Raw genomic sequence first — 24,828 nt, forward strand, 5'->3', positions numbered from 1 at the left:
TGGGTGGATGGATGCATGGATAGATGGATGGGTGGGTGAGTGGGTGGGTTAGTGGATGGGAGGGTGGGTAGACGGAAAGATGGGTGGCTGATGGATGGATGGATAGAGGGGTAGGTAGACTGTTGGATGGGTGAGTAAATAGATGAGTCTCTTCAAAGGTCAAACAGGTTTTATAAAACAGGCTGAGACCCAAGGCCTGTTCTATTTCCCATCTTGACCATACCCAAAGACACGCACACTTCTGTTTTTACCCATTCTCTCCATTCCCTGCTGCCCAAGCCTCTCCAAAATCCTTTCCAATATGAGCTATAAATGAGGGCAGACACCTTCCTACACTGAAGGATAAGTGCCACCCCCTACCCACAGGATGGCAGGCCCTCCAGCAGCTCACCGCAGTGCCTCTCGTCGGAGCCGTCGAGGCAATCCTCCCTGCCATCACACACCTGCGCCTGTTCCACGCAGCCCAGCACCTCACAGGGCATCTGGCCGGGGCCACACCGCACAGGTGGGAAGGGCCCTGGGGCGACGCTCTGGCCTGTGGGCACCACCACAGCTGGCTGACCAGTCATTTGGCCTGCCCTATCCTTTCTCCTTCATCACCTCCCTGAAGCCCCCAACCTCCCTCCTCTTGGCATCTGCTATTCCTCACTCTGCCTATCTTGGGATAATAGAAAAAGGGTAAACTGGGCTAGGACACTTGGGTCCTCCCCAAAATGACCTTGAGCTGTGTGATCTTGAACAAAGGGCCTCTGTCCCCCTCACAAGGAAGGTGGGCTCACAGAGGCTTTGCACACAGGTAGAAGGGCTTGGTGTCTTACCAGCAGGGGTCGCTGGAGTCACTGGGCGTGGGGGCAGCACCGTCACAGCTGCCATACCTGGTGGCAGGGTCCTAGCCTCCATCTGGGATATGGGGGTGGTGGTCACCATCTGCATGGATTCCCCATGGTGAGGTACCCCAGAGGCTGGGCCAGGACTCACGGGCCTTGTCTCTGTGGGTGGAGGTGGAGGGAGGTGAGGCTTACCCAGCTCCCCTTCCCAGGAAAGGAAGATGGGGGCCCTTGAGAGGGTATCCCAGGCTTCTGGGTGGTGCAAAGTAATCACAGGTACTGCGGACCACACCCCACCTTCTGAGAGGCCTCGGATCAAAAAAATCCAAGGAGCACAAGAAGGGCTTTGGCTGAAAGTAGAAGACTTGTTTTGATCTGAGATTTTTATTCTATTCCCCAAAAAGAAACACATGGCAACTTCCAAGTTCAAACTCACCATAAAATAAGATATTTAGGGAGAGAAAGAACTGAGGTCATTTTAACACAGCAGCAGAGGGAGTAAACACTACCATAGACTCAGGGTGAGTTCGTTGTTTCTGTTGTAAACAAACAAACAACAACAAACTGATTTTGGGCTTCCTGGCAGCTACAGTGAAAAGAGTTAAGAGTCTCATTTTCTGGAAAGAGATGCATTCAAAGACAGCCTTTTTTTTTTTTTTTTTTTTTTAGAACCAGACTGAGAATGAAATTAGAATGTATCCCGTGGGTCTGCATGTCATGGATCTGAGGGGTAGAATCAATTGCTTTGTCTGCTTTTCACAAAAGACACAGAAACAGTCCGGCCAGGTTCTGAATAACTTCCATCAGAACTCACAGGGAGGGGCCACAGTTGTCTATAAGGCCGTCTAGTGTCACAGATGGGGAAAAGCTGAGGCCCAGGCAGGTGGCACGGTGAGGCCCAGGCAGGTGGCACGGTGAGGCACAGGGGAGGATGAGCCAGAATGAAAGAGCAGCCCCGGCGCCCTCACCCTCCTTCCTCTCCAGCCCCTGCTGCCCCAAGCCCCACCCAGGTCCTTCCCATAGGGGCTAGAAATGAGGGCAGGAACTCCCCCACACCAAAAGCCCTCTTACCGCCCCCCATCCCCGCAGGACAGCAGGCCCTCCAGGAGGCAACTGTCTGCTGGCTAGCAGGGAGGTGAATAATCAGGTAGCTCCAAGGAGGCCAGTTCACAACCAGGCAGAGCCCTTTCCTTTCTTATACAGGAGCACGCCAACTTCATGACCACATCCAACCCCTGTGCCCACTTAAGAAATATTTGCTGCCAGCACATGCTTCAGAAAGGGGGGCCTGGCTCTATGGATGGTGAGCAGAGGGAGTGCAGGGTGCAGTCAAGTGGCCTCCCACCCCCATGGGGGTGACATGTCCTGACCAGGCATCTGGGGAGGCAGCCACATTACTGGGGACAGGCTCCGTCCTGGGAGCTGGCCTGGAGCCACCCGCCCTGCCTACCTGCAGCCCACATACCTTGGAATCCCAGGGGGTGGGCAGGGGCAGGACCTGGTCATGTCCAAAGTGACCAGTGTCTCCTCCCTGAGCCAACCCTGTGACTCTCTCGGTTGTGGGGAAGTCAGGGGTAAGGGGATTTGAACCCCTGAGATGTAACTGCCCCTGGCTCTGGAAGAACAGGTGGGACAAGGGTTTGGGGGGGTCTGGAGTCTGTGCACACACCTGTTGGGGACGTGGGGGACTCCTGTCCGGGAGGCCAGTGCTCAGTCTCTGCCAGGCCCTGCAGAGGGAGAGGGCTGAGCACCCTGCACAGCCCCAGGCCCTGAGGGCAGCTCCCATCCCCTGAGGATACAGCCTGGGCGCTCATAGTCCCAGCACTGCTTCCTGTCCATCTTCTTCCCCCACAGCCCAGGGCAGAGCTGAGGATGCAACTGCGCTTCCAGGCACCAGCCCACTGCCCTCAAGGAGCTCAGGGACTGTATTCTCAGCAGCCCACCATGGTGATCCATTTCAGCTCTTGCCCCTCAAACTCCCCTTCCCCCATCCAATGCACATGTCCCCCCCACTCCACCCACACACTCTGTGTTCCTGACCAGGCTATTCCAGGTAGGAAGATGCTCCGCGCCTTCTTCTCCACACTACAGACACCCCTCTCCAGCCCTCAAGTCTTGTCCCGGAAGCCCCTGGGGACCCGGGCACAGGGCTCTTTTCGGCTCTGAGCACCAGATGCCCTGGTGCCTGCCCCGTGGGCATAAGCTCCCTATCAGAGGTTCAGGCTTCTCTTGTCCCCAAACCCTTCTGGGCCCTCGCTCTGCCTGCACATCTCTGCATCTCTGTGTTGCCCCAGCCCTCAGCCCTCTGCCAGGCACCGGGAAGCCTCCTGAGAGCAGTACCAGGGAACACACAGGAGGAAATGCTGCGGAGAGGGGAGATGCCGCCGGCTGGTGCAGGAGCAGGGCTGGTGAGGCCTTGAGGCAAGGTCCCTGTACCCTCACTCCACCCTCTGGGCCCAAGGCTCCACACTCACCTCCCTGGGCCAGTGCAGCAGCTGTCCCGGCTGAGCGGAGGAGAGGGCCAGGGTCTTGGCTGTGGAATGGAATCTGGGGAGAAAAATAGCCAAAAGGGCTCCAGGGGCCCTGCCAGCACCAGTGCCCTGCTTCCAGGCAGGGGCATCAGTGTGCTTTTGCTGGGCCTGGGGTCTTTGCTGGGGTGGGCATCCAGGAAGGACTCTGCCCACTGAGGCTGGACAAAGGTGATGTTCCCAACAGTAGCTTCCAACTTGACCGTGGGTTAGAATCACCTGAGGGGCTTGTAAGACACACATTACTGCGCCCCACCCCTGCAGGTCTGGGCGGGCCCGAGAATCTGCCCTTCTAACAAGTTCCAGGTGCTACCAATGCTGCTGGTCCAGGGCCCACACCTGGAGAACCCCTGCATCAACTATGAGAAAGGCAGGGAATCCTAGAATCCAGGTGGTAAAGGGCCTTGAAGGCACCCAGCTGCAGCTCCTCAGCATGCAGGCTCTGGGCACCTGGCGGGTGAAGGCAGCGTCGGGCCCCTCCCACATGGCTGTCCCCTCGAAGGCCAGGCCAAGGGCGTGAGCTGCACACAGCCGGCCACAGTATACCTGCCAGTGCCCTCAGGCAGCAGCACACAGCCCTCCTCGTCCGAGCCATCCTTACAGTCCAGAACACCGTCGCACAGGCGCCCTCTCAGGGCACACTCACCACTGGCACAGCGGAGTCCAACCCCTGGGCACAGAGGTGCCGGTGGGGACCCTGTGTGGAGGACGTATGGCTGAGGGCTCCTCCCATGGCCCCTCTCTCTCCTGCCCTGCCACCCGGGTGCGACCTGTACCTGGCTCACAGCCCAGCAGCTCCACCCGCAGGGCGACATCGCTGTGGTGGGCATCGCGGGGCCACACCCTGACAAACCTCGCCTGCACCATCTGGCCAAAAGTCCATACGGCAGGGTCCAGGTCGTCCCAGTGTCTGGGGAAAAGCTGCCGGCAGAGGATGCTGCTGACTGAGCTTCACCTCTTTCTCAGGCTGACCTCATGACTTTGAGTGACCCCACTTTTTCCTCAGTTTTCACGGCCATCCCAGAGCCATGTCCCCCACCCTGGCAGTAGGAATTGGGCTCTCAAGGCTGGACGGAGCTGGTCCTGGACTGAGCTCCTCCTGCTGAGCTGGAGGTGCCCCTAGGGCAAAGGCCAGGTCCTGTTCGCTGCTGTGTCCCCAGGGCCTGGCTCGGCACCTGGCACAGAGCAGGTGCTCCTGAAACAGCTAAGACTTAACACATAGCATGGACTGATTCCCACCGCTTCGTGCGGTTTGTCTCCGGGAAGGATGCAAACCCCCTGAGGGGAGGGCTGTGCCCAGGCTGCTCTCCACAAAGACCTGCGTGGGTCTGGGCTCCCAGAAGCCCTCAGTGAACTTGGTGTCTCCCCACCCTCTCTCCCTTGTAGGTTTCACATACCTGCCCTGAGTCTGAGCCACTTGGATGGTTTCCAGCATCCATGTGACAGTGGCACCCAGCTCAGTGGAGCCTCAGCTCCACAGAGCACAGTCCCTGCTACTCACCAGGTATTCAACAAGCATCGAATGCAGGCCATGCCCCTCAGGGAGACTGGAAGGCCCTTGGGGACAAAGACTATGGAACCCACAAAAGGGCATGGTGGGCCGCTGGCCCCATCAGCCTTGGGCGGGTGGTACCTTGGGCAGGGGCAAGATGCCAGGCAGGATGTCATGATAGTCATGCCAGCGTAGACCATTGCTGCTGAACTGGAGTGAGAAGCTGGTGGCAGACGCGTTGGAAGAGCCAGTCTCTGGCACTATGATGCCTGGGGAGGGAGGGGCCAGGGTAAGAGCAGAGGTCAGAGCTGAAGGAGCTACACCTGCCCCCTCACCCATCATCACTGCTTCCCCTCAAGCACTGCCCTCCTCACTGACCAGTGAGGTTCCGGGGCTGAAGCAGGTCCAGCTGCAGGTAATGGGGCCAAGTGTGCCACTTGGCATAAGCATGCCCTCCAGCGCGCCATCCGTGAGGCCTGGGCTCCTGGGTGGGAGCCCCCATGAGGACAGCCTGGGTGGGGTGTTCCAGCTGCTGGGACGATGCATGCAGACTCCCCTCGGCCAGTCCTGCCAGCCCCAGGGGAGAATAGCAGGGGTCTGGGTGCAGAAGAGAGAGACAGGCTGGAGTAGGGTTGGACAGAGGGTGGCAGGAGTCTTCAGGGACACGGTGAGGAAGTTGCACAGGGAGCTAGGGGATGTGAAAGGCTCACACGGGTGACTTCGGCCCAGGGAGGGAAGAGTCAAGAGAGGCAACTTAAGATAGGATGACTCCCAGATCCTTAGGATGACCATCCACTACGTGCAGGGCAAGGAGGATGTCCCCGAGGGCCTGTTTCCCCTCCCAGATCGGACAATCCCTGGGCAGCGCGGCCCCTCTCAGCACTACACGGCACTGCACACATCCCTTACCTCCTGGTGGAGGCAGAATGTAAGTGGCCAAAGGGAATCCGATCTGGGGACTGGGAGCCGGAGCTGCAGCAGGAGTGGCCATGGGCTGGACTGTCTGGTTCTCTCCTATGGGAGGAGACTTCAGGATCAGGAGACAGAGACCAAGAGGCTCACAGTTCCTGGCCCAGCACTCAGGCCTCTCCCCACTTCTTGAGCACGTTCTCCCTGCTGACTTCCCAGGAACAACTTCCTAGCTGGGAAAGGTCCCTCCTCCTTCCCTTGGTGTGAATCGGGTGCTTTCACGTCCACTGAGTATTTAGAGAACATAGAGTAAAACTGCCAGCCTGAAACTATTTTCAGCCCAGGACCCAGCAACTGCAGTTCCTAACCCAGGGGTGCTGACACCAAAAAGTCACCTTCATGGGCATTAGAAAGGGGTTGCCTCTGGATGAAAGCAGCTCTGTGGGCTGGAGTGTAGGCCCCAATCACCAGCTAACTTGCACAGTGAACAACCTGTGCAACTGAGTATGCTGGCTCTGTTTTAACCTCAGCAACTTGTGGATGCACTTTTAGGATAAGAAAGCTGCAGCCTGACCAATATGGCAAAACTCTGTCTCTACTAAAAATACAACAATTAGCTGGGCATGGTGGTGCATGTCTAAACCCAGCTACTCGGGAGGCTGAGGCATGAGAATCACTTGAAGCCAGGAGGCAGAGGTTGCAGTGAGCCGAGATCGCACCACTACACTCCAGCCTGGGTGTCAGAGTGAGACCCTGTCTCAAAAAAAAAAAAAAAAGAAAGAAAGAAACCTGGACCCATAAATGCATCCATTTCAAGCCTTTGTATTTTCTTATTTCATTTATAACTCATTTCTAGGCAAAGATACTTTTGAAAAGTCCGACTTAACTTTGTCTTGGCTGTTCTAAGATGGAAAGAAAAGCAACCAGAGCAACCAGATCTGAACAGAACCAGAGGAAAGAGAACACCTCAAAGGTGACACCATGGGGGAGGCAGAAAGCCCCCAGAGCACAGGAAGGCAAGGCGGATGGAGAGGGAGGGCAGAGAGAACCCTTCCCACCCTGAGGTCCCCTCCTTCCCTTGGCATGCAGAACGCAGGCTTCCCGCCACCCTGAGGCTGGGGTATCCAGCCACCTCCGCTCAATGCCCCGGTTCCCTCTCAGTGATCCCACCAATTGTCCTCCCCCGGGGCTTCCTTGTCATTTCCCAGGCACACTCACCAGGTGGGGCACAGTGGCAGCATGATTCTCCCGTTCCCTCCACCAAGACCCAGCCCTGCAGAGGCACAGAGGTCAGGCCGCCTGCCTATCTCCAACCCACTCCACCAGCCTCCACACCCCTCCAGCTCTGCCCACCACACACTCCAATGCCTTCACCTGGGGGCAGCTGCCGAGCGGGCAGTAGGGTGAGCAGCGTGCGGTGAGGTTGTGCAGACACTGGCACACACTGCAGGGGCCCCCACGCCAGCGTTCCCCGACACGGTGGACCTGGCCCTGGTGCTCACACCCCTCACAGGGCTCCGTCTGGCACCTGAGAAGGGAGGGATATCCCTGACCTAGTGACGGGGCTTGCTCGGGGTAAACAACTCTCCTGGTTTGCCTGGATTGAGGACATTCCTGGGACTTGGGACTTCCTGTGATAAAACTGAGAAAGTCCTGGGAAAACAGACATTTGGTCACCCTATAAGCCCACTCTGCCTCTGCACCTGAGACATTGCAACTGGCCCAGAAGAAGGTCAGGGAAGCAATTTGTGCCAACACTGCAGCCAGCGCAGCAGGTCCCAGAGGGGGCTTGGGAGGCAGCTATGGCAATAGCCCCCTGCAAGCCTCAGCCCAGGAATTCAAGCTGAGTTTGTGAAGCTGCATCTGCGGGCTCCGTCTACCCACCTTCAAGACCTAGAAAGCATAAAACTAGAGAAGGGGGAGGCCAGCAGTCCCCAAAGAGGTTCTGGGATTCCCGGGGTTTAGACAGGTAGGGACACAGGGCAGGGGTTCCAAACTGGGGCTGTGTGGTAGATGTGGAAGGGGCACACAGGAAGCTTTCTAAGTGGGAGGTGGGGTACGGGTCAAGGTCCCTGCAGGTCCCCCAGTGGGTGGGGAACAGAGCACCTGCGTGCCTTGCGGTGGATGCCACGGCACTGGCGACCTCGGCCGGAGGGGCGGGGGTTGTTGGGGCTCCGGAAGGACCACTGGATGCTCTGACTTCCACAGGGGCCCAGACACTCAGCCCAGGGCGACCAGGAGGACCAGCCACAGTCCACTGAGGGAGGGCCAAGAGTCAGGGCCTGAAGGAGGTGGTGGATGCACAGCTGGGAGGTGGGCCTGAAGGAGGGTGGGTGCGCAGGGAGAGGACTAGGGACCCCGAGGGAAGGGCCTCACCAGCACAGTCCGGGTTGAGTCGGCAGCGTCGGGGCCGCCCGTCCTGGCAGATGCAGAGCCGGCAGTCGGCCTTGATGCGTTGCCCGGGCCAGTAGCGGGTGCCGTCCACCAAGCAGGGGCACTGCCGGGGCCACACACACCACCCCTCGCTGCCCAGCACCTGCCCTTCTGGGCACCAGCAGCCTAGAGGGGGCCCAGGATGAGGTTTCCATGCAGAGGGCTGTCGCCACAGACGCACACCCTGGAGCCAGCGCCTGGGCCCAGAGCCCCCTTACCTGGGCTGCCACAGGGCCGATCAGGTGGGCACATGACCTGGCCAGAGATGTCATCACAGGTCAGTGGGCAGGGGGCACAGGGCTGGAACATCAGCTCCCCAGAGCAGGTGGCATTGGGGCAGCTGTCCTGAGGGCAAGGCTCTGAGAGAAGCCGGAAGCAGAGGTCAGAGGTCAGGGAAGGGAGCTCTGCGGAGGTGACGGCCTCCCACCAGCAGTGCCATCCTCTCTTCCACTCACTGGTCTGATGGGTGCTGTGCGGGCCTCCGGGCAGTGCAGCGCAGGTGCGGCCCCCGTTCTGGGGTGGGTGGCACTGCCGTTGCCGTGTCATGGTGCCCCTGCATGGCTCAGAGCACACAGACCAGGGGGACCAGGCGCTCCATTCACCGTCCACTGCGAGGCAGGGGAACAGGGAAGGCAGGGGGGACCATGGGTGAGGGCTGAAGGCCTAGTGGCCTTCTTCTCCCTTCCTCTATCCAGGCCCCACCACCCCGGCCCCTCACCTGGGCAGGCTGCTGTGAAGCAGGTCTGAGACTGGTGCTCAGGCCCCGGGCAGTGCTGTAGCACCAGGAGGCCGAGTGGGGAGCAGCGGCGGCTCCGGCCCTGCCCCCCAGGCCCACATGTCCGGCTGCAAGGTCCCCACGGGCTCCAGGGGCCCCAGGCCCCACAACCCTGCTCTTCTGGAGAGGGGCCTGCCTGCCCTGACCCTCCACAGTCAGGTTGCCCATCGCACACCTGGGGAGGGAGTGGGGTCAGGGCTCCTGTGCTGGGGGCAACATGGCACTGCCGCCTCCACCACCCACTCCCACCCTCACCAGCTGGAAGCCTATGCAGGTGCCATTGGGGCAGGTGTATTCTGGGCAGGGAAGCCCTGTCCTGTTGGGGCCTCCTGGGGCTGGCAGCCCCCCTGGGAAAGAAGAGGAGAGAAAACACAGTGAGCAGGGGGTGTGAGCTGCGTCCCTGGCCCAGCTAGCAGGGCCTCCCTTAGGGAACAAAGCGTCCTCACCGCAGTCCAGCTCGTCCTCGCCCTGGGGACAGTCTGGGATCCCATCACAGAGCTGCTCAGGGGTTAGGCACAGCCCCAGAGCCACACCACAGGGAAAGAGGCCAGGGCACGGAGGCAGCTGGGTGGAGCCTGCGGGCACCATGAGATGTCCTGCTCCGCTCCTATCCCTTCCTGCCCTCTCCCTGCAGAGGGGCAGGAAGGTGGATGGGAGGCAGCAGGGCAGGCCAGCCTGGGAGGAGCTGGGGCCTGTGGACAGCTCCCTCTAGGGGGAGGTAGGCAAGACCTGAAAGGCTGGCTTGCAGTGACACAAAGCGTGTGCTCAGGTCTGGTGGGGAATCGCTGATGGCGGGACCCCTCCAAACAGACACACTCCCCAGCCCCGCAGAGCCTCTGCCCACCCTCTTATCCCTTCTTGGCCAAGTGTGGGCAAAGACAAAGCCCCTTTCTTCTCTCCCCTGGGCCTAGGTGGGAGGGCAAAAACATTTCAAATAAAGTTTCACGAAAAAGATCATAGGAACGCAAACACGGCCCAGCCTCGCATGCCCCCAAACCTAAATCGCTCTGGCTGCCGCGCCCACCTGTACCTCAGGAGGCGAAGGTGGGGGTGGCGCTCGGGAAGAGGTGGGCCAGCCGGCTTGGCCAGCGGGGGGCCGCGCACGGCCCGGGGGCGCGGGAGCCTCACCGCAGGCGTCGGGGCCCTCGTCCGAGCCGTCGGGACACTGCCGCACGCCGTCGCACAGCTGCTCGGGGGACACGCAGTGAGGACCGCGGGCGCAGGGCGCGTCGTGCGGCGCGCAGGGCTCTTCGCAGCCGCGCTCGTCGCTGCCGTCGGGGCAGTCCTCCTCCTGGTCGCAGCGCCAGCCCCGCGGGATGCACTCGCCGCTGCCGCACCGAAACTCGAAGGGGCCGCAGGGCGGCGCTGCGGGGAGCGTCCGCGCTGCATCCTCCGCCGGCGAGCGCCCTTCCCATCCCAACGGCACACAGGTCAGTCCTTCCACGCCGCCGCTCCCCTCCCTGCTCCAAGTCCCTTGGCCATTTCCTGGGCCTGGCCCTAACCCACCTGCAACCCGTTCCTGAGAACAATCCCTCCTGCATTTTGCTGCCCTGTTGGTTTTCCCAAAGCTCTCCCCTGGGTCAAGAATTTCCACGAGACTCCCTGCAGCTGGGAGGGAGGCCTTGAACGCCAGGAAAGAGTGTAGACTCTTTCAAACGCCATCCACTTCATTCACTCCAGTGTCTTCGGGAGTCTCCCACTGTGCCTTGCTCCTTCCCATGCCAGAGCAGCGCCACAAATGCCTCTCTCCGAGGTTTCCATGCCCCTCTCCCCCAGGCTTCTGGCCACTAGCTTTCCCACCTCTTCCCTCCAGGAGACTCACCAGGGCTAGCGCTGGCCAGGGAACTTGGCGCAGTGTCCAGGGAGCCAGGGGAGGGGCCAGGCAAAGTACCAGCAGGAGGCGTGGGCAGAGAAGGTAGGGGGCAGTGTCCCGGCCCCTCATCGGCTCCATCTGGGCAGTCCCAGACTCCGTCACACAGCTGGATGGCCCCCAGGCAGGTGCCATCAACACAGGACACCTCCCCGGGGACGCAGGTCACCTGCCCTGCAGCCAGAAAAGAAGAGCTGGCCCTGGGGCACTGCCCTGTACTGTTTGGGGTGCCCCAACTCACACACCCTGAGGACCAACTTCATAGCAGGAACCTGGCAAAGGAGGGAGGAGGCGAAGTCGGGGCTCTTGAGATGGGCCTTGCGGGAGGGAGTGCCGGGTGGGCTGGTTTCCAGGGTGGGGACAACTCACCCAGGCAGGACTCCTCATCTGCGGCGTCCAGACAGTCAGGATGCCCATCGCAGAGCAGGGCCGGGGGCAGGCAGCGTCCATCGGCACAGGCCAGCAAGCCCTGGGGGCACGGGCAGCCCCGCTCATCTGTGCCATCTCCACAGTCATCCTGGCCATCACAGAGCAGGGCCAGGGGCAGGCAGTGGCCGGAGCCGCAAGTCATCTGCCCCTCCCCACAGCCTGGGGCGGCACAACCTAGCACGGGGCAAGCAGGCAGGCTCAGGACGCTGCTGTAGGGGCCCAGAGAAGCCCTGAACCCCAGAAAGACCAGAACACCCTCTCTTCCCTTCATCCCTCCAAGCCACAGATAGTCCCTGGCAATGGGAGCAGCAGCTAAAGAAGCCACTCCAGGACAGCTGCCTTGGGCCCAGGAAACTCAGTTACACGTGCGAGGACTGACCAACCCTGTCGCTTCCACACACGAGCAAAGACACTCACCCTCCTCATCAGAGCCATCGCCACAGTCGTCCTGGTTGTCACAAAGCCACCCATGGGGCACGCAGTGCCCATTCTCTTGGCACAGGGCCTCTCCCTCTGCACAGCCAGGCACCGGCTCCTCACAGTGGCCACCGTCACCCCCACAACGCCATTGACCTTCCTGGCACGTGCTGAGCACACAGCATCCTGGGATCAGCCACAGGCTGGGCTTGGCCCAGTGCTCCTTCAATAGGTGTCCCCCAAGGTGACCTCCCCACTCACCAGTTCCTGCAGTCCTTCTGCAGCACAGACCCCGGCGGGAAGGAGTTGCTGCCCCACTCACAGGGGCAGGAAGCTGGCTCCAGGCAGGCTCCTCCTGAGGCCACAGAGTACAGGGCTCAGAGCAAAAGGGCACAGTGGCCCCTTCCCAGTCTCAGTGCCCCTCCCCTCTGCCCTTTGTCACTCTACACACCGTGCAGCAGAGTCCCCTCGGGGCAGAAGCAGCCCTCCACACAGGCCACCACCTGGCAGTGCCACCCGGGCTCAGGATGCTGCTCATGGCAGGTAGGGGGACACGTGGGGCCACAGGCCTCATACACCTGTCCCCCTTCACACTGCAGGGCTGGGAGGAGAAGAGAGAGCCTTGGATCACCGAGGCACAAGGGCAGCAGGATGCAACCACACCAGGCTGGCTGCCCAAGGTGACCACCATGGAGAGCACGGGGCATCTGGTGTAGACCTTGGGCAAGACCCCCCTGGGCCTATGTGTACCATGTCAGCTCTACTCAGCAGCCGTTCTTGCATACATGGCTCATCTAGAAAAGCGTCTGGCACAGAGTAAGCACTCAATGCACAGCTTGCCCTTGAATGAATGAACGGCCGTCTTGTGGGACAGGAGAAGCTCTTTCAAGACGCTGAGCCTGTGGCAGTGGCAGGATTGAGCACTGGGGACTGAGGGCAGGGCACACTCACGGCAGAGCTCCTGGCTACGCCAGCGCACATGGTACCCATGCCGGGCACACTCATCTGCGTAGGTGGCAATGGCCGAGCAGAGGCACTCACAGTCACCCCCTGAGTCGCAGCTGTGGGAGGAAGTATTCAGTCCCGGCACCCCCTCTGCACGCCCTGGCACCCCCACCTCGACCCCACTCCAGGTTGTCCCCTCCTTACCCGCAGGCGTCATGCAGGCACCACTCATAGTGCTGCTGCGGGGGGACCTCTGCGTGGCATGATGCGAAGAGGGGCTGCAGCAGCGCCCCGCAGCGGGCCCGAGCCCAGCCAGCCCGGTGTATGTTCACCTGCAGGCACAGGGTGGCGTCTCCAGCACAGTGGACTAGCGGACACCCTCCCCAGCCCTGCCTCCAGGAACCTCCCTTCCTGCTTTCCCACCCTCACTCACCACGCAGGGATGTGGCAGGTCTCCTGGCTCAGGGCAGAGGGTGCTGAGGCGCCAGGAGTGGGCGGCCAGTTCAGCTGTGGGCTCCAGGACGCCCTGGCGGCTCCGCAGATCATTACTGGCATCTCCATCAAAGTCACCACACAGCCCAGCCACGCGACCACGGAACTGAGGGGACAGTTGCACCAGGACCCGAGTCCCTGGTGGCAGGCAGCATGGTTAAAAGTGATGCCACAAGCCCTTATCTGGGCCAGAAGACCCAGGATCTGTTTTACCACCACCAGGTACCAACCCACCAGGAGGTGTGGTTACCTCTTTTGTGGGGGGATGATTGGCGATGATAAATGAAGAGACCTACATTTGGGGGGCTCAAGGTGGGAAGTAGGAGCCTATTTTCCTAACTAACACCAAGCCAAGGGCTGGGGGGAGGGAAATTCTCCATCAGGTCAGATTCCAGGAAACCACACTCCAGGATGGACTGTGAGACTCAGTAGCACCAGCCTCGGTGGCGGCAGGCTGGGAGGGCGGCCCAGCGGCTCAGAGCCAAGTCTATATGGGGGTTATCTGGGTTTCCGTCAGTTCTGCAGAAGCAGTTAGATATGACATATAAACCAACTGCTTATATGGGTGATGGGAAGTTAGGATATTTATTTTCATTTCGCCTTTCTAAAACTTGGTATTTTCTCAATGTTTCCCTTGGTGTGGAAGGATTGCTTTCATAATGATGAAAAAGATAATTATGAAAACCTAATTTTTAAAAAAAGTTTTTTTCTCGCTCTATTGCCCAGGCAGAGTGCAGAGGGGTGATCACAGCTCACTGCAGCCTCGACCTCCCAGGCTCAAGCAATCCTCCCATCTTAGCCTCCCAAGTAGCTGAGACTTCAGACGCGCACCACTGTGCCCGGCTAATTTTTGTGTTTTTTATAGACAGGGAGTCTTGCCATGTTCAACCCAGTCTGGTCCCGAAGCCCCGGACTCAAGAGATCTGCTCGCCTCAGCCTCCCAAAGTGCTGGGATTACAGTTATGAGCCACTGCACCTGGCAAAAAACCTAATTTGGGAACTCGGACCTCTTGCATGGACTGGAAGGTAGGGGTGGCACTGGGCTGGGCATGGGGCAGGGCGAGTGCCGGCCAGGCAGGGAGGTAAAGTGAGAGCTCAGGGTCCTAGCCTGGCTGTCGGCCTAGCTCTCAGCCTAGAAATCTGCCCTGTGGAGGTGTCAGGGGCTCAGTGGAGGGAGACCAGGAGGAGGGAGGGTCAAGCGTTGGGAGAAAGAACTTGGGGTGAGTCCAACCCTATAGTGCTAAGGTGGGGCACGGGTCTGATGGTTGAGGGAGGGCAGGGGCCTGACCTCCGTCCCAGAGCAGGGTGAGGCCCAGGCGGGTTGAGAGCAGCAGGAAGAGGCCAGCACGACGCAGGCTCAGCCCGGGGCCTGTGTAGACCTTGGGGGGCGTCACGCTCAGCCCATTCACTGTCACTGCCCGGCCTGTAGAGGAAGAGAGGCATTCAGGCCCTACTTGGAGGAGAGGGTCCTCCAGATCCTCATGAGGCTCTCTAGCTCCCCCACTGAGCCCTTCTTTTGCTTCTCTACCTATGTGACCTTGGGCACGTCATTAGACTTCTCTGGGACTTAATTTCTGGGAGCCTTCTGGTATTATGAGTCCCACCCAAGAGGAGAGGCACCAACCCCATGGCATGGAGGGCAGCCACGCCTGGTAAGGAGCCTGCCAGCAGTGGGCAGACACAGGGAACCCCATCCCCGCCCACCCTGCACAGCTGGGAAGCCATACAGGTGTGCCCCTCCCTGGCAATGTCACCCTTCAATGTTGCAGCCACCTCTGAGCATGTGCACAACAATGCCCTCCAGACGCACAGCCAGTGCTTTGGTGCAGGTGAGACCGCTGGCCCCACAGGGCAGGTTCTGGGCAGAGACTGTAAACAGGCCACCGGCCTCTCGCACCAGCAGATACTCGCAGGCCCCGGGAAAGGTGAAGGCCAGTCCATCAAATGTCACATAGTGGGGGGCGCCTGATGCCTGGCACCGCCCACTGCACCGCTGGCCTGTGCAGTGCCACTGCCGGCCCTGGCACACGCTATGGGCAAGGTGGGGGAGACAGAGTCACTGAGGACAGGGCCCTGGGGCTGGATCCAGGGGAGGCAGCTGGTCCAGGTTCCAGGCAGTTTCAGCAGCCCTCGGGGTGGAGGGGTCCTGCAAGGTCCTCTGGCCCAGGCCAGTCTGAATACCCCAGCCCCCACCACCCCAACCCCTTCTGGTGGAGGGAAGGATGATGTGTGGGGAGCCATGGGCCACAAGGCCAAAGGGTTAGAGGTCACGGCAGCTGCGCATACCAAACGTTGCAGTCTTCCTGGATGGTGGCGTTGGGCGGGTACCACTGCCCACTGTGACGGCAGGGACAGAGGTCAGGAGGCACACAGCGCTCGTCCTGGGCAGAGGGCAGGAACAAAAGGCACCATGTAGGGGCGTGAGGGGAGCAGGGCAGTGCCCTGGCTTAAGGAAGGCCATCCTGTTCTCCCACGCAGCTCCTTCTTGGACTCACCAGCAGCACCATGCCGGGCGGACAGACACAGCCATCAGCACTGCCTGCAGGGCAGGAGTGATTGGCGGTAGGGCTGTCACAGGTGAGGAGACAGGCACCAGGGGCATAGACAAGCTCCCTGGGGCAGAATGCCTGCTGTGGAGGGCAGCGGTGAGCTGTGCAATTCCAGAGGCCCCTTTCCTGGCAGACACTGCAGGAGGTTGAGAAGGAGTAAGAGGCAAGTCTAAGCCTCCAGGGACCTGATCTGACCTGGTGAGAATCTCAGGAACCCAGACGCTTGCTGGGTTCCCAGGTGTCCAGATCCCATCATGTTGAGTGAAAACCAGCCCTGATGCTGGAGACCTGTCCATCTCAGCTCCCAATACCCAGTCACCAACACAGGGAGCTGGACTGTTTCCAGCACCCTGACATGCCTGGGATAGACATTGTCACCCTTTCTGTCCCAGTTCCAACAGGGCCATCCTCCAGGCTCTGGAGCAGGACAGAGGTATTGAACCACCCTACTCCTAGCCCAGGTAGGAGAGGGGTTGCATTGAAGCCTGCATCCTCAGCCTCCACCTTTATCAACCCTGGATCCTGGTCCTGCCTGCACAGATCCATAATCTGCCTTCACTTCTCTTGAACAAGCTGTGTGACTCTGCAAACTCTTTAGTCTATCTGAGCCTCAGTTTCCTCATCTGCAAATGGGAACAATTTTTCCACTTCTTACTTTATTAGGTTATGGTAGGAAGTAAAACTAGATAAAATGATGCACAGGAAAGTGCTTTATGGACCCTAAAGTGCCCCATGACCAAGGGGAAGTGATCAGCACTCTGTCACCTCCAGCGTGCATGCTGCCACCAACAAGGCTGCACACTCCACCCATTATCTCCCAAGCTACCTCTTCATCCCCACATTCTTCCTCTTGCCCCAAAGGTTGCTGCCCTCACCAGCGGTTGCACTCCTTCATAGTGGCACTACCAGGGGCATAGCGACGGGCTCCGAGCTGGCAGGGGCACGAGCTGGGGGGCACACACTGGCCCTCAGGATCCCACAGCAGCCCCAGAGGACAGTTACAACTGGCCACACAGCTGCCCAGCTCCCCACAGTCCTCTGGCTCCCCGCAGTGTTGACCGCATGCTGGGGCACACTCTTGGTACTCCTGGCCACCAGGACACAGAACAGCTGGGCACAGGGACACACACAGGTCAGGGGCATAGCCACCGCTGGCTCTCTCCACCCCCTCTGAACCCCACACCCCACATCCCCTGTGCCTCTGCAGGAAGAAAAGCCCAGCAGTCTGCCAAGGGTAGTGATGCACCCCGGGCCCCCAGCCATTCCTGGAAGGGGGATAGGCTAGGGAGGAGGGGAGGAGCCTGGGTAGGGCTGGCTGGGCTGAGCGAACTCACGACAGAGGGTCTGGTTCCTCCAGGGAGGTGAGGCACCTTCCTGGGCACAGCGACGCGCATAGGCAGAGAGCACCGGGCACAGGCAGTCCCTGCCAGGGTCACAGCCACACACAGCTGCCAGGCAGCGCAGATAGAATGGCTCCCTGTCCACCAGCCTGTGGCATTCCTTGGGAGGAGATGGGGAAATGGGTCAACTTCTCCTCCATGGAGTCTACATCCCCTTGGTCCCCAATAGCACCCCTAGGCTTGTGTGGTCTTCCTTGACCCTCCTAAGAGCCCAGGCGGAGGGCAGGGAAGGTGTTGGCCCATCTTACGGATGTGGGAGGAGCCCAACCCAGCTACCTGGAAGACAGAGCTGTGCAGGATGGCACAAGCTGTCTCTGCGAAGGTGTGGCGCTGGGAGTGGGTGGTGCAGGGGGAGAGCGGGGCACTGTCCCCAGAGGGGCATCTTCCCTTGCCGGCCACCTGGAACTTGCTAGCAAAGGCAGCAATGCTAGTTTCCACATCTCCGGCTGGTGTCAGGAAGTCGTCCTGCTGGTTCTGGGTGAAGGTGCCACACAGACCCTGCACCTGGGCCACAGGCACGCGTGTAAGACAGCCGAATGCAGTCCCACCGCACCCTTGCTCAGCCACCCACCTGCCTCACTGGCACACCTGGTGGGCATGGCGGGGGTCCAGAGTGATGTAGGCTGCAGGGTCAGACAGTCCCCAGAGCACCTGGGCCCCAGGCCAGCGCAGCAGCAGGAAGGCAGAGGAAGTTCGGCGCACACTGAGGCCGTCAGCGCCAATCCAGGGCAAGCCCACATCCTGCCCATTGACCAGCACAGCTCCTGGAACAGGGGACCTGGTGATGGGGGTGGGGCACGTGGAAGGATAGGGCTTTGAGAAGGGAAGGAGCTTGGGTGGGAAGTAGGAGGTCCCGTGTCAGGGTGGGCTGCTGGGGACAACCAAAGTGTCCACCTGAGCCCCCTACCCCTGTGCCCCAAGGACTACCCTTGGCACACAGATTTTCCAATCCCTCACCCTCATGATCAGTGTGTGGGAGGAGCTAGATGGCGAGCCAGGAGCTGGTTGGGGAGGGTTGGAGGGACCCTGCTGAGAGTGGCCTGCCCGGTCTGGTCATGCCTCGAGGCCTTTCAAGCTCTCATAGCTGCATGACTTGTATTTGACCCCAGGACGGGGCAGAAGATGCCATGGAATCTCTCCTCAGGACTCTGTGTGTCTGTTTCAGAGATGAGAGGGCCAGGGAAGTTGAGGCAGTGTGCTCAGGTGCAGGACTCTGGGGAAGAGTGTCTGGACTCCAAAGCCATAGGGTAGTGTGGAGGGGGAGCAGTGACAGGAGGCCTGGGACTGCGCCAAGAGTGCAGAGCAGAGGCTACCTGAGTCCCTGAGCTGGATGTGGGTGTCCTCCAGGGAGAGAGAGATGGCGCGGAGGCAGCTCCCAGAGTCGCAGGCCCCATGCTCCAGTCGGATCAGTAGCTGTCCCTTCACATAGTCCTGGGGCGGGCAGGGGGAATTCAGTGGGGCTAGGCGGGCCGACTCTCTCTGGGGAGGCTTTTGGAGACCTTCCCTACAGACCACCTTCAGCACGCACCTGGAGGCAGCTGCTCACCTTCCGGCCAGCCAGACTGTCTGCCAGGTAAGGGGCTTCGTCCTCACCATGGGCCGGCATGCATGGATGTTTGTGTGTATGTGTGTGCAGGGCCATGGATGTGCACATAGGTGTCATGTGGAAGTATGTGTGTGCATGTTTGTGTGTGCGTGAGTGTGCGTAGGTTAAGTGCGTGTCCGCATGTTAGGGTGAGATGACTCGTCTCTTTCCTCCTCATGGGCATGTATGTTCTCCCATATGTGTGTGCATATGTACACACGTGCTAAACTACATGCATATATATGAGTGTGTGTCATGTGTATGTCTGTGTCTCTGTGTACCTGGATGCATGTATATGTGTGTGTGTGCATACAAGTCTCTGTGTGTTGGTGTGTAGCCTGTGTGTGTGTAAACATGCAGATCTCTGTGTTGGTTTGTAGCCTCTGTGTGTGTGTGTGTGTGTGTGTGTGTGTGTGTGTCTGCACATGCAGATTTCTGTGTGTTGCTGTGCAGCCTGTGTGTGTATGTACACACATGCATCTTTGACTGTGTTTGCTGGGGGAGATGGCTGTCCTCTTCCCTCCCCATGGGCAGGCACAGCCTCTCTGAGGACTGTGCTCCCAGGACCTCGTCACCCCCATCACTACTTATGAGCGGAGTGGGAATGGTCCAATAGTTCGATGGAGAGATCACTCAGGGGGCCCCAGATGATTGGGAAAATCGTGGCCTGCACCTGAACTTGAGAAGTGAGCTCACTTCATTGGGGGAGCTTTAGGGTGGGAGCAGGGCCTCTTATTTCCCCTGCATGAAGTAGCCTGTAACAAGCCCAGCGCGTCCCATCTGTGAGAGACACGACTGAAGATGGGTTTTGGTTAGTGGCCCTGGGCTGGGTGGTGATGACAGAGGGACTTTCACAGGGAAGCTGCGGAGGAGGCAAGAACCCAGCGGGAGGCCTGAAGGCCTGTGACAGCCATGCCCCCAGTGTTGGTTCTCCCTTGGCCTTTCCTGGGAAGACTCTGGGTTTCCCTTATTTATTTAGGGGTTTCCTTACAGTCAGCCCCACTGTGCCATTTAGGAGGGCCCCTACTCTGGCAGAGTGCCACCCCTGCAGACCGTCCTCTGCCCACCTGCACCAGGCTGTAGCGGCAACCTTGACCGCCCCGGAAGGAGTAGCTCCGCCCATCAAAGGTGAGGTAGTGCCCGTCCCCGCCCACGGCACACTCGGCGGGGCATAGGGCCTGGGCACAGTGCCAGCGGCCATCCCTGCACACGCTGTGGACACATAGATGAGACAATGAGCTCTGGCATCAGGTCCACACTGAGGGGGTGGAGATGACCCCTGAGCTGGAGGTGACCCCCCAAAAACCCTTGTTCCTCCCCTCCCATGGAAGCCCCTCCTGCTGAAGGGGTAGAGGTCAGCCGGCAAGGCCATCAGCCACGCCAGCAGCAGTCCCAGTCTCTGAGAGGAAGACCCAGAATGGGCTGGAGGCTTAGGGGAAGCAGGTTGAAGAGAGGATGTAAAGGGAGGGATCCGAGGGTACCACATGGCCACCAACCCCCAGCATGGCTCAAGGACCCACCAGGGGTTACACAGCTGGCGCACGGTGTCACGGGGTGCATAGCGCTGGCGGCGGTAGTAGCAGGGGCAGTGGGCGGCAGGCACACAGAGGGTGCCGTTCCAGAAGAGGCCTCGCGGGCATTCGCAGCCGCTCACACACTCTTCCCTGCAGGAATCCTCCTCTCCCTGACCCACCGCCTCGCAGCTGGGTGGGCAGAGGGAGGTGCAGTCGGAGTAGAGCTGGCCCCCGGGGCACAGGCGCTCTGTGGGCACATGAGTGAGCTGTAGTCCCCCGCCAGACCCCAGTCAATCCTGCTGGGTGGGGAGGCCCTCAGTCAATCCCACAGCGCAAGGAGGCCCAAGTAATACCGCAGAAGCCAGGTTTCCTCCAGCGAATGTGGATGTGCCGCCTGGCACAGGCCTGGGCATAGCTGGCAAAGGTGGCACACACAGCCTGCCGCTGCCCCTCTTGCCTGCTGCCAGCCATGGCCGCTGCGCAGTAGGCAAAGAGACAGGCCTCGTGGTACTCAGCAGGGGAGACCTGCAGGACAGGACGGCCCCTCAGCAAACAGCCAGCGCCTCCTGCCTCCTGCTTCCATCACTCCATGACTTATAACCAAGCGGATAGGCCCCAGAAGGGACCTCAGAGATCACACACATGAGCCGTCATTTCCCAGAAATAAAGCCGAGAATGGAGAGGTGGGGGTTTGACAGATGGTCCAAAGTAACCCACAGGCAGGGCCAGACCAGCTTACTGACACTTCTCTAGCACCCTCCCTTGGGTGCCAGACACCACCCCCACCCCACTCATACCTGGGCATGGCACTGCCCGAATGGACCTTCCAGCAGCTGATGGCACACGTCCTGGGCTTCAGCCCGCAGGTGGCCAGGTTCTACGTCTGCCTGTGTGAGCCCCAGGGGGCCGTCACAGCCCTGGGCCACCTCCACCGCATCCAGACACCCAGGCTGCAGACAAAGGACATCAGGCCAGGCAGCGTGATGAGGGACGTTAACCAGGACCCCAGAAAAATGCCTCCTGCTCTCACACAGCACCAGGGCCCCACCTTCAGGCCCACCGCCCACATCCTGGGGCTGGGGAGAGAGGCGAGGTGGCAGCCCCACACTGGGCCGTAGTGGTGGGAATAAATGACTGACTGGTTCACCGACACTGGCCTCAGATGGCTAGTTCACGGCAGGCAGCCAGGCTTTCTGTGGGACCCCAAGGCCTGCCCTCCGCCCCTGAGGATCTGGAAGAGGGCCAGGCCCTGTCCTAGGGAACAGGCCAGCGATGAAACCAGGACAAGGGCTTGGAGGTTCAGGAGTCAGGAGCCAAGCTGAAAAGCTGGGAATGGGCAGGCAACTGGGAGGGAGGAGCCCCAGTGGCAGCCTCACCTCCGAGTCAGGGAGCTTCCAGGAATTTCCGAAGGTGGCTGCTAACATGGCCAGTCCTCCGCCTGGCTCCATGAAGTCATCTGAGAAGGGGTGAGGCAGGGGTGCTGGGTCTAGGGCCTCTGGTCTTCCCTTCCCTGCTACCCCAGCAACCAACCACACCCCACTTACCCTCTGGTTGGCCATTGTAGAGCCCACAGAGGCCTTGTGTCTGTCCCCAGAGCTCGTGGTCCACAGAGATGGAGATGGAGCCAGCCCTGTCCAGCCGTACCACGACCCCCAGGCCCCCTGACAGCACCAGCCAGTCCCCTAGCCACTGCAGGCTCAGCCCTGGGCACAGAAAGAGGTCACTTGCCCCTTGCAGCCACAATTCTCACCCTTTCCACTACCACAGCAGGGCTCAGCTGCGCAGGGATGGAAAGGAGAAGGGAAATAACTCACACAATTCTCACATTCTAGAGGGCTCTGCACTTTATACCAAAAGTACATGCTTTACAGCAGAGTGATTGATTTCCATCACAGCTCTCTTTGAGGAGCTCATGAAAGCTGCAGATGCTCTCTGGAGAGAGTAAACTTCGAGTGAACTATGAAACACACGTGCATGTGCACACACACGCATGCACGCATACATGCACACACTGCACCCGTGCACACACAGGCATACATGCAAGAAGCTCACCCCCACCTCACCCTGCAGCCCAGCCAGGACAAAGGTCCTGTGAGGAGAGCTTCCCATTGCTTAGCACCAAAGTGCTACCTCACAGCACTCCTCTGAGGCTGGTGGGGAAACTGGGACTCAGGCAGTCAGGTAGAGGGACTTGTCTGAGCTGGTGCCGCAAGAGTTTGGTGGCGGTAGTTGCAGAGGGTCGGGACCAGGCCTGGTTCCTCCTGGCCCCTCACTAGCTCCGCACTTCAGTGCCTCCCAACAGCAATGGCTGGGGGCCCACCGTGGGCTCGTTCCCAAACTGCCCCCTGCTCCTTTTCTGACCCTGCCTGGAGGGTGGAGAGACTGTCCCAGAGGAGCACGTGGGGGCCCGGGCAGCCTCTTGCTCCCCCAGTGCTCTCACCGTGGAGCAGCCAAGACTGCCCTTCAGGTACCAGCTGCCCCTTCACAGACACATTTCCAGCCTGGATCAGCACCTCCTCAGGTCCCATCGTCACCTGGACCTTGGGGAGATGCATAGTGGAAAAGGGGGCCGGGGCTCTCTTCCTCCCCTGTCCAACCTCCTCCCTGTGGCTGCCCCATCTCTCTTCCTCACCAGCTGACAGTGTCCAGGCTGGGGACAGTGGTCCCCGGGTGTTAGGTGGACAGCCCAAGTGGAGTCCGCAGCACCTGCCAGCAGGTAGGTGCAGCGGCCCAAGAAGTGATAGTGGCGTCCATCAAAGGTGCGGTAGTGGAAACCCGACCAGGAGGCACAGGTGGCTGAGGGACGCTGGTGCTGGCTCCAGAGCTGGCCCACGGCCCCTGCCAGGGGCTGCAGGAGGGCTGGAGAAGAGGCACCACCTGGGAGAGACATACCAACTGTGAACCTCTGAGTATGAGGCAGAGGTGGAGGGCCAGGACACAGGGCTCCCGGCACAGCGGGAGGCAGGCAGACAGGGCATGGTCCCTCTAGTGGGCCAGGGAGCCAGTATGGGCCCTGTAGAAGGCCCAGCACAAGAACTCCACGTGGGAGTGCCTGGGGAGGCGGAAGGGGTGATGGCCAGGACTGTGCCTGTCTGGCAGGCTGGAGTCTGCAGACACACCTGGCAGGTGTCGGCTGGAGCAGCTGAGACAGGCTTGGGAGCTGCCATCCCGCCAGCTTCGTCCCCAGGGCCAGGCGCAGCACTCCTCCAGGCTTCCTGCTGAGGCATTAGCTGAGCCTGCCTGTAGCTGGCATTGCCACATGGCAAAGCAGTGGCCTCCAGGACTGGCTTTGGCAAGGGCTGCAGTAGGTAGGGAGAATGGGGCAGACCCAGGCAATGAAGATGGGGTAGCCTGGAGTTGTCAGCCCAGCCCTGGTTCTCTGCCCGAAACCACAAAGTTGAGCTAACATCCCCTGCCCAGGACTCCCAGAAGGTACCACTTCCCCAAACGCACTCAGGTGCTTACCCTCAGCGCAGTGGGCGCCCCCCCAGCCTGGGCAACAAGCCCTCACTGTCCGGTTCCGCTTGGCAGGCCGGGTTTCTGGAGGTCTGCGCCCACCGAGCCGGTGGAAACAGGGAAGAGATGTTAGCGTTCAGCCCAGTCCCACCCTGGGGAGGGCTGGGGACATTCAGTTTTGTCAGCTACTCTAATCACATCATTTCCCCTGGCCTTAATTTCTCCACATGCAAAGTGAGAATAATGTTGGGAGGGCAGACCACGGGGATTGGGGCGGGAGATAGAGGGAGTGGGTTTCGGGCCTCTCCCTGTCCTGCCCACCGTAGTGCTCACTCACCCCCCACCCTAATCTCACACACTCCAGCCTTCTCCAGGCCCACTCCAAACCTACTTCCCAAATCCCTGCTTTCTCCAGGGCCTCCCTACTCTTAGGATGTCCGGCCTGTCACTCCTTTCCGGCCCTGCAGACAGCCCAGGCTCTCACCCTTACTCACTTGTAGATAGGACAGAGCCCAGGCACTGGGGACCGGGTAAGCCCCGCGCGGACACTCCAGGGCAGGTCCAGCCGCCAGCCCAGACGGCTGTAATGGTCGAGGCTGGCACAGGGTACCAGGTCCTCCTGACGGGGTACTACTTCCTCCTCCACACGGATGGTCTCTGTCCACTCACACCACCGCCTGCCCGTGATGGGGAACCACAGCTGCCGCCACCACTCCCTCTGTCACCAAAAGCCCTGTCCTGTGACCCCACTCCCAGGGGTGGTTAACCAAGTAAGGAGGAGAGGATGCTAAGGCAGGGAGAGACACTCATGGGAAGTGGCAGGGGTGGAGGGAGGACCCCGGGGGTGGGGGGCATGGAGTCTGATGCTCCAGAGGGTCCCTGGGCATGTGGCGGAAGGAGGACCCTTGTCAGAGGGGTCCAGGGTGGGCTGCTTACCCATCAGCCAGGGCCCACACCATTCCAAAGAGGAGGGCAGGGAGCAGCATGGCGCCCTCACCCCCAGGGCACCTTTGGGGAACGTGAGGCTTGGGCTCAAGAGAGGCGATACTGCAGAGGGGGCACAGAGAGGCCAGCGGCGCTCTCTCCTGCCCCACGCGCCTCCCCACAGCCCAGTGGCCAGTCCTGGGGGCTGGGGAGGCTTTATTCCAGTCTCATGCCCCAGGGCACCAGCTGCCCACAACCGGATTGGACCTGCCACACCAGCCCC

The 24,828-nt window shown here is 60.3% G+C and overlaps 1 protein-coding gene across 1 annotated transcript in view; it reads right to left on the reverse strand.

Annotated features, from left to right (window-relative positions):
- The window catches only part of SSPO (SCO-spondin), a 67,336-nt gene extending 42,729 nt beyond the window's left edge, over window positions 1-24,607 (reverse strand). The window contains 47 exon segments of the mRNA XM_011966626.1: window positions 392-535; window positions 819-989; window positions 2,497-2,554; window positions 3,302-3,374; window positions 3,902-4,052; window positions 4,132-4,276; window positions 4,989-5,116; window positions 5,226-5,444; window positions 5,757-5,861; window positions 6,975-7,029; window positions 7,131-7,284; window positions 7,863-8,013; window positions 8,133-8,315; window positions 8,408-8,548; window positions 8,645-8,797; window positions 8,908-9,139; window positions 9,220-9,311; window positions 10,093-10,329; window positions 10,787-11,008; window positions 11,204-11,437; window positions 11,681-11,850; window positions 11,942-12,035; window positions 12,132-12,281; window positions 12,632-12,741; window positions 12,830-12,957; window positions 13,059-13,255; window positions 14,406-14,540; window positions 14,891-15,147; window positions 15,404-15,498; window positions 15,613-15,802; window positions 16,542-16,776; window positions 17,001-17,166; window positions 17,343-17,570; window positions 17,655-17,830; window positions 18,380-18,497; window positions 19,719-19,863; window positions 20,172-20,412; window positions 20,519-20,690; window positions 20,963-21,115; window positions 21,542-21,621; window positions 21,710-21,868; window positions 22,606-22,699; window positions 22,798-23,042; window positions 23,285-23,464; window positions 23,631-23,713; window positions 24,116-24,298; window positions 24,558-24,607. Coding sequence (XP_011822016.1) covers window positions 392-535; window positions 819-989; window positions 2,497-2,554; window positions 3,302-3,374; window positions 3,902-4,052; window positions 4,132-4,276; window positions 4,989-5,116; window positions 5,226-5,444; window positions 5,757-5,861; window positions 6,975-7,029; window positions 7,131-7,284; window positions 7,863-8,013; window positions 8,133-8,315; window positions 8,408-8,548; window positions 8,645-8,797; window positions 8,908-9,139; window positions 9,220-9,311; window positions 10,093-10,329; window positions 10,787-11,008; window positions 11,204-11,437; window positions 11,681-11,850; window positions 11,942-12,035; window positions 12,132-12,281; window positions 12,632-12,741; window positions 12,830-12,957; window positions 13,059-13,255; window positions 14,406-14,540; window positions 14,891-15,147; window positions 15,404-15,498; window positions 15,613-15,802; window positions 16,542-16,776; window positions 17,001-17,166; window positions 17,343-17,570; window positions 17,655-17,830; window positions 18,380-18,497; window positions 19,719-19,863; window positions 20,172-20,412; window positions 20,519-20,690; window positions 20,963-21,115; window positions 21,542-21,621; window positions 21,710-21,868; window positions 22,606-22,699; window positions 22,798-23,042; window positions 23,285-23,464; window positions 23,631-23,713; window positions 24,116-24,298; window positions 24,558-24,607 — 7,282 coding nt within the window.
- Window positions 24,608-24,828: the final 221 nt, after the last annotated feature.

Source organism: Mandrillus leucophaeus, unplaced genomic scaffold, assembly GCF_000951045.1.
Source record: "Mandrillus leucophaeus isolate KB7577 unplaced genomic scaffold, Mleu.le_1.0 Scaffold767, whole genome shotgun sequence".
NCBI classification, from domain to species: domain Eukaryota; kingdom Metazoa; phylum Chordata; class Mammalia; order Primates; family Cercopithecidae; genus Mandrillus; species Mandrillus leucophaeus.